This window comes from Oncorhynchus keta, chromosome 5 (genome assembly GCF_023373465.1).
Source record: "Oncorhynchus keta strain PuntledgeMale-10-30-2019 chromosome 5, Oket_V2, whole genome shotgun sequence".
NCBI classification, from domain to species: domain Eukaryota; kingdom Metazoa; phylum Chordata; class Actinopteri; order Salmoniformes; family Salmonidae; genus Oncorhynchus; species Oncorhynchus keta.
The window spans coordinates 3,287,510-3,299,070 of NC_068425.1; the positions used below are offsets into that span (position 1 = coordinate 3,287,510).

At 44.2% G+C, this 11,561-nt stretch overlaps 1 protein-coding gene across 4 annotated transcripts; it reads left to right on the forward strand.

Annotated features, from left to right (window-relative positions):
- The first annotated feature begins 6,035 nt into the window (after positions 1–6,035).
- On the forward strand, positions 6,036–11,301 carry zgc:193811 (uncharacterized protein LOC559801 homolog). Of its 4 annotated transcripts, none has more exons than XM_052518471.1 (6): positions 6,036–6,131; positions 6,215–6,366; positions 7,116–7,295; positions 7,400–7,516; positions 7,859–7,953; positions 8,260–11,301. In XM_052518471.1, exons 2-6 carry the CDS (start codon positions 6,265–6,267, stop codon positions 8,633–8,635), a joined length of 870 nt encoding a protein of 289 aa, XP_052374431.1. In that variant the 5' UTR covers positions 6,036–6,131; positions 6,215–6,264; the 3' UTR covers positions 8,636–11,301. The 4 variants fall into 4 exon arrangements, with proteins under 4 accessions (XP_052374431.1, XP_052374429.1, XP_052374430.1 ...); XM_052518470.1 differs by having other exon boundaries at positions 6,051–6,131; positions 6,212–6,366; XM_052518469.1 differs by having other exon boundaries at positions 6,048–6,366.
- The last annotated feature ends 260 nt before the right edge of the window (positions 11,302–11,561 follow it).

The following is an 11,561-nucleotide window of genomic DNA, read 5'->3' on the forward strand; positions in this document are numbered from 1 at the left end:
CGATCCCAAATACTACAAACCCCAATACGAAAATACAATAACATAAACCCATGTCACACCCTGGCCTGACCAAATATATAACGAAAACACAAAATATAATGACCAAGGCGTGACAGAAATCATATGCCACCATCTACTTCTGATAGGCTAATTGACATCATTTGAGTCAATTGGAGGTCATCATGGGAAAATCAAAAGAAATCAGCCAAGACCTCAGAAAAAGAAATGTAGACCTCCACAAGTCTGGTTCATCCTTGGGAGCAATTTCCAAACGCCTGAAGGTACCACGTTCATCTGTACCACACAGCTGTCATACCGCTCAGGAAGGAGACGTGTTCTGTCTCCTAGAGATGAATGTACTTTGGTGTGAAATCAGCCAAGACCTCAGAAAAAGAAATGTAGACCTCCACAAGTCTGGTTCATCCTTGGGAGCAATTTCCAAACGCCTGAAGGTACCACGTTCATCTGTACCACGCAGCTGTCATACCGCTCAGGAAGGAGACGTGTTCTGTCTCCTAGAGATGAATGTACTTTGGTGTGAAAAGTGCTCATTCAATCCCAGAACAACAGCAAAGGACCTTGTGAATATGCTGGAGGAAACGTGTACAAAAGTATATCCACAGTAAAACGAGTCCTATATCGACATAACCTGAAAGGCCGCTCAGCAAGGAAGAAGCAACTGCTCCAAAACCACCATAAAAATCCAGACTACGGTTGGCAGCTGCACATGGGGACAAAGATCGTACTTTTTTGAGAAATGTCCTCTGGTCTGAAGAAACAAAATTGAACTGTTTGGCCATAATGACCATCGTTATGTTTGGAGGAAAAATGGGGATGGTTGCAAGACGAAGAACACCATCCCAACCGTGAAGCACAGGGGTGGAAGCATCATGTTGTGGTGGTGCTTTGCTGCAGGAGTGACTGATGCACTTCACAAACTAGATGGCTTCGCGAGGAAGGAAAATGTTGTGGATATATTGAAGCAACATCTCAAGACATCAGTCAGGAAGTTAAAGCTTGGTCGCAAATGGGACTTCCAAATGGACAATGACCCCAAGCATACTTCCAAAGTTGTGGCAAAATGGCTTAAGGACAACACAGTCAAGGTATTGGAGTGGTCATCACAAAGCCCTGACCTCAATCTTATAGAAAATTTGTGGGCAGAACTGAAAAAGCGTTGGCGAGCAAGGAGGCCTACAAACTGACTCAGTTACACCAGCTCTGTCAGGAGGAATGTGCCAAAATTCACCCAACTTATTGTGGGAAGCTTGTGGAAGGCTACCCGATACGTTTGACCAAAGTTCAACAATTTAAAGGCAATGCTACCAAATACTCATTGAGTGTATGTAAACTTCTCACCCACTGGGTATGTGATGAAAGAAATAAAAGCTGAAATAAATCATTCCCTCTACTGTTATTCTGACATTTCACATTCTGAAAATAAAGTGGTGATCCTAACTGACAGGGAATTTTTACTCTGATTAAATGTCAGGAACGATGAAAAATTGAGTTTAAATGTATTTGGCAAACATGTATGTAAACTTCAGACTTCAACTGTAATAATGATGGGTGTGGTTTTGACGTGACTGTTTTACTCTCCACAGTGTAAAACAATAACTCAAGTTATTAACAGCAACACTGGGGGTTATTTTACGCCACTGAGTGTTAAACTCACTCTATAAGAGTGAAATTAACGCCTGAATCAACACTAGAAATATAACACTGAAATATCAACGCTGGCCAATTTGCTGTGTACACTTTATATGACTGGCGACGTAAGCAACATCTTTTTTAGTTATGACACAAATTAGTAGGCTATTCTGCTGACACTGACAAACAGATACAAATGACAACCATCTAATCTAGGCCTACGAAAGGGGAGATACAAATGTACAATATGATGTTCATCTAGCCTGGATGAGGAAATTATTGTCCCCCCAAAATCTTTCCAGTGGCACTGATCCAATGATGAAAGACAGTGAATATGCACCTATTTACCAGGGATATGGCTAACGCTCTCCGCTGGGACCAATAAAGTGACTGTTCACTCAATTGGGAGTTGAGAATCTTGACAACTACAGTGCCTTGCGAAAGTATTCGGCCCCCTTGAACTTTGCGACCTTTTGCCACATTTCAGGCTTCAAACATAAAGATAAAACTGTATGTTTTTGTGAAGAATCAACAACAAGTGGGACACAATCATGAAGTGGAACGACATTTATTGGATATTTCAAACTTTTTAACAAATCAAAAACTGAAAAATTGGGCTTGCAAAATTATTCAGCCCCCTTAAGTTAATACTTTGTAGAGCCACCTTTTGCTGCGATTACAGCTGTAAGTCGCTTGGGGTATGTCTCTATCAGTTTTGCACATCGAGAGACTGAAATTTTTTTCCCATTCCTCCTTGCAGCTCGAGCTCAGTGAGGTTGGATGGAGAGCATTTGTGAACAGCAGTTTTCAGTTCTTTCCACAGACCCCCCCAACAAGCGGCTCTGGCCCTTGGGGAGCCCACAGAGGCTGTGGCTCGGGTGGTAGTAGTGGAGGAGGTCCATCAGGTGGCGTCTCTGGTCTGTATGTCAGTTTTGTGTTCCTTGAGGGGCAGGGACTTTTCTGAGGCGGCTGGCGTGCCAGCGTGATCCATTGCTCAGCATGAAGGTTGCGGCCCCCAGTTCTCGACTGACCTGCAAGGGGTCCTACCAGCATGAGGCCATTTTGTTGCACCGCTGAGGCTGTCGGGCTCGGGCAAGAAAATTTGTGCTTCACCCTGGCGTAAGTTGCCAGCTCTTCTAGCACACGTGATGGCCATCCAGTGTGTATGTAGGTGTGCAGGGTAGACAGTGTGGGATCCTGTTCCGATGCTTGCTTCAGCTCATCCAGTGAGACGACTGACTGAAGGCGAGCGTAGGGCATTTGTATGAGCTCTGTTTTGTTGTCGTCTGGCAAGACGGTCGGCGTTATCCCTCCCAGGAGTGAACTTCAGATGATTGTCACACTGTCTGAGGCGGTCAGCCCATTTTTTGCAGCCGAAGTGGCTTGTGGCCAGTTCCTGCTGCTGACAGTAGTGTTGTGAGGGACTGATGGTCGGTTTGGAGCGAGAACAGCCGGCCGTATAGGTAGAGGTGCCACCTTTCGCACGCCCAGACACAGGCCAGTGCTTCGAGTTCGCCCACAGAGTACCGGGGCTCAGGGCCCTTGAGGCAAATGTGACGGGGCTCTCAATGCCATTCTTCAGCTGTGAGAGGACAGCTCCTAGTGCTCCAGCTGCGGTGTCACAGGTGACAATGGTGGGGCAGACAGGGTCAAAGTGAGCCAAGACTGGGGCTGTGGTGAGCTGGCTCTTCAGTGAGCGGACCATGTCTGAGCAGTCAGCCGTCCAGGCCCATGGCTCGTCCTTCTTGAAGAGCTGGCGATCGGGCGCTGAGGTCTGAGAGTAGTGGGGCAGAAACCAGAGGTAGTCGGCTGTCATGCCCAAGAATGAGACCACCTGAGAGGCTGAGGTCGGTTCTGTGATGAGGAGGACGGCTTCAATGTTCGACATGAGTGGGGCAATGCCCTTGGCCGACAGGTGGAACCCCACAAACTCGACGGCTGGAGCTGCAAAGGTGCACTTTCCACCATTCAGGGTCTGGTTGTTCCGCAGTAGAGCACTGAATACTCTGTGGAGTCGATGGTCATGGATGTGGAGGTCATGGCTGTGGACCACGATGTCGTCCAGATAATGTGAATGATGGCAAACGCTTGGCGCAGTAGAGCACTGGATCCTGGAGGGTGCCTGCAATGTCTTTCTTGGATCTACCACACCAACACAGGGCAGTGGAGCGCTGTTGGTAGTGAAAATCGTGTAAGTGGCAAGGTTGAGCAACTACACCGCAGTGCCAGTATCCAGTAGCAAAGGCAAACCCACCTCGACCAGCTAGCTGCACATGTCTTGAATGACACATGGTTAGTGGAGACGGTTTGGATTTCAGTGTGTTCATGTTGAGAGTGAGATGAAAATAAGGGCCTGTTCTGGGTGGAGCTAGTACGCAGCTGGGGCAGAACGACACACTTTAGCAAAGTAATTGTATTTTGAACAGTTCTTACATATTTTTCCACAGGCTGGGCAATTTGAAGCCCTTGAATTTTGAGAGCTAGACCCGCAGTTGCCACAGCTACTTCTGTTTGTTTATCAGTCTGCCTGCTGCAGGGGCATGCCGGTGTATGTGTCCATGCAGCTATCAACGTGGGCGGGCGTGCACAGCGTGTGATCGTCGTAGTGCGCCTGCTCGGGCTGAAGCTGCTGTGTGAGAATGGCTAGGGGCTGAGTGTATGCTGCGGAGCTGTCTGTTAGCGTAGTAGAGCATTCCAAAGCCGCTTCAACCTGGACTGCTATTTTAATAGCTCCATCAAGTTGTAAATTATTCGATTCCAAAAGCAGTTTCTCCTTGTCTTTTCACATAACATCCCCTCTATCAACTGATCTCGTATTGAACTGTCCTATAGTTAGTTACAAGAGCTAGCCAAATCCCTCAGATTAGCCATGTTGCTTTGAATGCACTCACCCGGGCGTCAGTGTCTTTTCCATAACCGGTAGCGTCGGAGGAGCACTCGCTCTTTCTCGGCGAAGTGGTTCAGTAGGATGCTGACTGCAGCGGTGAATTGTAGGAGCCGATCCAAGCGCTCTGAAAATCATCTGTACCGAGGCAGTGAGGGAGCAGTGCTGTCCTCCACTTGTTTGAAATTCTAGAAAAATCCACATCTTTGAGATGTGTTAAAACTTTCAAGCCAGTTATTCCACGGGACTGGAGGTTCACCAAGCACGACGAGGAATAGTGCTGGTTGTGGTAAACTAAATTCAGCCATCTTCGTCGCCAATGCTCTAGTTTAGCTGTCAAAGAACGCAACAGTTTCACATTGTACATCACTCTGTCGTGTAATGACATATACCACTCAGCAGCACAATGTCGTAAACCATAACAACGTACAGTACGACTAACAGCACGCGTCGTACCACACATAATATTCACATCTGTCTGTCTTGGTGTTTGTAAATAAATATTGTCACTTGTAGAATGTTTAATTTGTTTCTAATTGTTGACTAAACAAACCTGCTTCTGTATGAACTGAATTACAATCATTTCACTGATTTCAATAAATAAAACAAATAAAGGTGTTTTGAAACAGATCGTGCAAAATTGTGTTGAGAATATGGCCACATTTAATTAAATACACGTTTTTTTTATTTTATTTTTTATTAACAAATCAACACAAAGTACATGAGGGAACACAAGTACATATAGACTACATACAATGGACAATGGAGCTAGGGGGTACAATATCACATTACAATTACACAAGGACCTAGGACACAAGGGACATACATACACTTACAATTTGAACAGCTTTTTTGTTTGTAGAGTATTTAACTGTCTTAAAATACAGTTCAATTTTTTTTTGTAGGGTAAGAAAATGTTTTTTGTTTGTTTGTAAATGTACATTTGTGTATATGACATTTGGCCAAAAGAATAATGAAATTAATTACATAAAAATGTTTCAGATTATTTCTATCGTATGTAAAGAATCCAAGCAGTACATCTCTCCACAATAGTGTAAAATCTTCATAAATGTGTTCAATTATAAATCTACTGATGTCTTAACAGTTTTCTTACATGAATACAATGTCAAAAAAGATGCAACACTGTTTCTGGGTGGTCATTACAAAAGGAGCAATTTGAGTTGAAGTTTTCCTTAAACTTCTTCATATAGTGGTTGGCAGGATAATATTGATGAATAATATTAAAGGAAACTTCCTTCATTTTGTTAACAAGTAGGAATGTGTGTGGCAACATCCAAACTTTTTTCCAACAGATATTATCAATAAATCCATTCCAATACGGCATGACATAAGGTATAATAGATACAACATCCTGCTGAAACAAGGTTCATATCGCTCTGTTGTTGAATGGACCAAATTAATTAAATTAAAGTCCATTGTTGTTTGTCCATTGAGTGACGTGTGTGCGCGCGCAGAATTTGCGCTAGTAGCGTCTACGGTATCTATGACGATATTACCAAAACAAAGCATAATGTTCAAGCACTGTTGAAGCTCTTGTCGTGTTGTCTTTCCTTTTCTGCTGATTTGAAGAACATGCGTATGTATACATGTGTGATATCTCGTTCTTTATTCATGTAAACATTTTTTTCTTCTTCATGTAAACATATGGTATTTTAGTAGCTAAGTGAACAGGGAGTTCCTGTTGTTGGGTCAACTGTCACATCAATCCAATGGCTTTGTGGAAGGGACACAGGCGAGAGCTGGGACAGACAAGTGCAGGGGTCGGCCATATGTATGTGCAGCCCTTGCCTTTTTATGTGGAGAGTCACAAGGTAGGTTTAAGAGGAAGACGATTTACAATTTGAATTAGGCCTAATAAAGATTCAAATAATTCGATTCAAAGAATTCTGATTATAAGTCTTATAATTTTAGTAAGAGATGTGGCTCGGTAGGTTTGTGTTTCAGCAGCTATATTTTTCACCATCTATGGGCTATAGGCTATTTTATGATTATCAGTGTTTAAACGTGTTTACACCCACTCTCTCTAGCTTCGTTTATACCTGAGCAAGCATGTCCTGATCTTGTTCACATTCTGATTGTGTGCACATTTTCAGAAATATGGTCTTAAAATGTGTCTCATATATCCACTGTCAGCATTGTGACCAGATTTCCTGTATGCAAATTATTTGACAGCTATTCTTTCAAAATAATATTGCTATATACATTTTTTTAAGACACATTGATACCATAAATCAATAGTGCCACCTGTCAATGATTTTGGGATAATGATGATTTACATGCTTTCACGGTCCAGATCTGTCTACACTTGTAAGATATTCAGACCCAATGTGTGCCTGACTTCCTCCAAAAGTGGTCAAGGAGATCTGATCATAATCAGATCCCAATGTGTCTTTTAATAGTCTACCCTGTCTGAAAGAATGTGGACAAGATCAGGACAAAGGATGCATGATAGAACCAGGTATAAACAAGGCTTCTCTCTCGCTCTCACACACACACACACACACACACACACACACACACACACACACACACACACACACACACATCTTGTGTGTTTCAGGGTGCATCTCTGCCCCCTCTGTTCCAGCGTTCTCCCCTGGTGTCCACCAGCAGTCACTTCTCTGTCACCTCACGCTTGGAGCACGACAGGAAGCCTCAGACAGGGCCCCTGGCCAACACACTGCACCCACGTGCCCCTCCACACTGGAACACACACTTCCTCAATGAGCTGGCACAACAGGTGAGGAGAGAGCGATTGAGTGTGCATGTGTTTGTCTGTGTTTTCATTCAAAGGTAGCACCTGATGGTTGTGTGTGTATGTCGACCCCCCGTCCCCCCCTCCAGCTCCGGGACTGTGGGACAGTGCGCCTGCTCTCTCAGCCAATCAGTGAAATGCAGGACAGCTACAGGGGCCAGGCTGCTCCACATGGCCCCCTGCTGGACCACTACTGCACCCTGCTGGTAAACAAACAAACTGACAAACAAACTGACAATAATATTGGGCAATATTTCATGTTCTGACATAATGACATAGGGCCCGATTCAGATAAGTACACTTAACATGGACTTAGGTCTAAGTTAATAAGCATGGATTTAAGTAAACATTTTTTAACTGAAGTCCATGTTAAGTTAACTTCTCTCAAGTCTGAATAGTGTATTTGTGAAATGGAAATTGTGAATACATCTACCTTTCAAAAGTAAACAATGGAGCCAGTTGAATGTGTGAGTGGAAAGGTGAGACTAAATGAATGAATGAATGAATGTCCAACCTGTATTCTAACAGATCTGTATATCTTCTCTCAGGCACTTTATAGACAGCTTGATCCAGGCCAGACCCCGACTGTGACAGCAGATCCTTTAGTCAGCACAGCTCATGCATACTACAGGCGCTTTAGCAGGTACCACTACACCAAAGAAGTGTAATTGTGTGTGTGTGTGTGTGTGTGTGTGTGTGTGTGTGTGTGTGTGTGTGTGTGTGTGTGTGTGTGTGTGTGTGTGTGTGTGTGTGTGTGTGTGTGTGTGTGTGTGTGTGTGTGTGTGTGTATGTATGACAGTATGTATGTATGTATGTATGTATGTATGTATGTATGTATGTATATATATGTGTGTGTGTATTTCCATTATTTCGCCACTAGAGGGTAGTGTGTGTTTGTGTGTGTCGTATCCCTCTCTCCCCTACCTTTCACCTTTTTTTCTCTCCTCAGGTCAGAGATTGCCCCTTCCTCTTGTCTGGAAGCCCCTTCTTCCTACCTTAGCCTGAAGAAGAGCTCCACCCACAGCCGCCTGCCGGGCCACAAAGCCCCTCCCACCATGTCCTGCCGCCCTTGGCTGCCCCGCCCCTCTGTGCCCTTACCCTCTGGAGGGAAACACAGCCTGTACAGGGACAGCTTCCGTGTGCCTGCCCCTCACCCTGCTCCCTCTGGTCCCTCGCCTGTTGCAATCCCAGACTGGCGACAACCCGGGCCTGAAACTAGTGCTGGAGGAGCTAAGAGAGGGCTTCTCAGGGACATCGTGGAGGTCCCCAAAATGTACCTGACAGAGAACCGGGTCTATGGGGGGAACCGGACCGTACTGGTCTGAGACCGTGCCGGACCGTGCTGGTACGTGTGTGTGTATCAGAAAGACAACTACATGTGTGTATTTTGCCAGATGTCACCAAGTGTGATCTAAAGTATACAAGGACCATGACCCCACTTTGGAGTCAACCGTCCCAGTGTTTTTTTTGTGACTATTTATCAAAGGTCCAATAAACAGGTAGGGTTTGAAAAGGACTGTAGTGGACTGATTGATTTATCAACCACCACCAGTGATGCATGATCACGGGCTCCCAAGAGACACAACATATTTCAGGGAGTTGTATGAAAAGGGCTGCGAAGGCTGAGCTGAGATCAGTTTGGGCATGAGTGTTTCTTATTGTTAATGTTTTAAAGGGAGCGGGCTAAGCTGGTCCAATATCTATGTTTAGGGGGTCCTTCAGTCAGGAGCTAGAGAGAGATAGACCAGGGCAGTATACTGTAAATACTGACTGTATGTATGTATGTGTGTGCGTGCGTGTGTCAGGGAGAGAGAAATGCTGAGTAGATTAGAGGTTATTTTGGCATCATCTCACAAATTACCCTCAGAATCCACTGGAGTCCCTCCGTCCTTTCTGCCTTTTTCTCTTCCGCCCACCTGCTCTCTCGTCTCTTTCACTCTCCTCCCCCTCGTTCCTCCCTCCGGCAACATGCCAGACGGAAGAAGAGAGACAGAGATGGAGGGAGAGAGAGAGGGAAGAGATGGAGTAGGGTTAGATAAACATACGTATGTTTTAGTTTTAGTATGTTTAAGTTTTAGTATAGTATAGTATCTCTCTCTCTCTCTCTCTCTCTCTCTCTCTCTCTCTCTCTCTCTCTCTCTCTCTCTCTCTCTCTCTCTCTCTCTCTCTCTCTCTCTCTCTCTCTCTCTCTCTCTCTCTCTCTCTCTCTCTCTCTCTCTCTCTCTCTCTCTCTCTTCAATTCAAGGGCTTTATTGGCATGGGAAACATGTGTTAACATTGCCAAAGCAAGTGAGGTAGACAACATACAAAGTGAATATATAAAGTGAAAAACAACAAAAATTAACAGTAAACATTACACATACAGAAGTTTCAAAACAGTAAAGACATTACAAATGTCATATTATATATATACAATGTACAAATAGTTAAAGGACACAAGATAAAATGAATAAGCATAAATATGGGTTGTATTTACAATGGTGTTTGTTCTTCACTGGTTGCCCTTTTCTCGTGGCAACAGGTCACAAATATTGCTGCTGTGATGGCACACTGTGGAATTTCACCCAAAAGATATGGGAGTTTTTCAAAATTGGATTTGTTTTCGAATTCTTTGTGGATCTGTGTAATCTGGGGGAAATATGCCTCTCTAATATGGTCATACATTGGGCAGGAGGTTAGGAAGTGCAGCTCAGTTTCCACCTCATTTTGTGGGCAGTGAGCACATAGCCTGTCTTCTCTTGAGAGCCATGTCTGCCTACGGCGGCCTTTCTCAATAGCAAGGCTATGCTCACTGAGTCTGTACATAGTCAAAGCTTTCCTTAATTTTGGGTCAGTCACAGTGGTCAGGTATTCTGCCGCTGTGTACTCTCTGTGTAGGGCCAAATAGCATTCTAGTTTGCTCTGTTTTTTTGTTAATTCTTTCCAATGTGTTAAGTAATTATCTTTTTGTTTTCTCATGATTTGGTTGGGTCTAATTGTGCTGTTGTCCTGGGGCTCTGTAGGGTGTGTTTGTGTTTGTGAACAGAGCCCCAGGACCAGCTTGCTTAGGGGACTCTTCTCCAGGTTCATCTCTCTGTAGGTGATGGCTTGGTTATGGAAGGTTTGTGAATCGTTTCCTTTTAGGTGGTTGTAGAATTTAACGGCTCTTTTCTGGATTTTGATAATTAGTGGGTATCGGCCTAATTCTGCTCTGCATGCATTATTTGGTGTTTTACGTTGTACACAGAGGATATTTTTGCAGAATTCTGCGTGCAGAGTCTCAATTTGGTGTTTGTCCCATTTTGTGAAGTCTTGGTTGGTGAGCGGACCCCAGACCTCACAACCATAAAGGGCAATGGGCTCTATGACTGATTCAAGTATTTTTAGCCAAATCCTAATTGGTATGTTGAAATTTATGTTTCTTTTGATGGCATAGAATGCCCTTCTTGCCTTGTCTCTCAGATCGTTCACAGCTTTGTGGAAGTTACCTGTGGCGCTGATGTTTAGGCAGGGGGAGGCCGGGTGCTGCAGACTTTTCTAGTGCCCGCGCCAATTTGTTGATATATATGTTGAAGAGGGTGGGGCTTAAGCTGCATCCCTGTCTAACCCCACGACCCTGTGTGAAGAAATGTGTGTGTTTTTTGCCAATTTTAACCGCACACTTGTTGTTTGTGTACATGGATTTTATAATGTCGTATGTTTTACCCCCAACACCACTTTCCATCAGTTTGTATAGCAGACCCTCATGCCAGATTGAGTCGAAGGCTTTTTTGAAATCAACAAAGCATGAGAAGACTTTGCCTTTGTTTTGGTTTGTTTGGTTGTCAATTAGGGTGTGCAGGGTGAATACATGGTCTGTTGTACGGTAATTTGGTAAAAAGACAATTTGACATTTGCTCAGTACATTGTTTTCATTGAGGAAATGTACGAGTCTGCTGTTAATAATAATGCAGAGGATTTTCCCAAGGTTACTGTTGACACATATTCCACGGTAGTTATTGGGGTCAAATTTGTCTCCACTCTCTCTCTCTCTCTCTCTCTCTCTCTCTCTCTCTCTCTCTCTCTCTCTCTCTCTCTCTCTCTCTCTCTCTCTCTCTCTCTCTCTCTCTCTCTCTCTCTCTCTCTCTCTCTCTCTCTCTCTCTCTCTCTCTCTCTCTCTCTCTCTCTCTCTCTCTCTCTCTCTCTCTCTCTCTCTCTCTCTCTCTCTCTCTCTCTCTCTCAATTCAATTCAAGGGCTTTATTGGCATGGGAAACATGTGTTAACATTGCCAA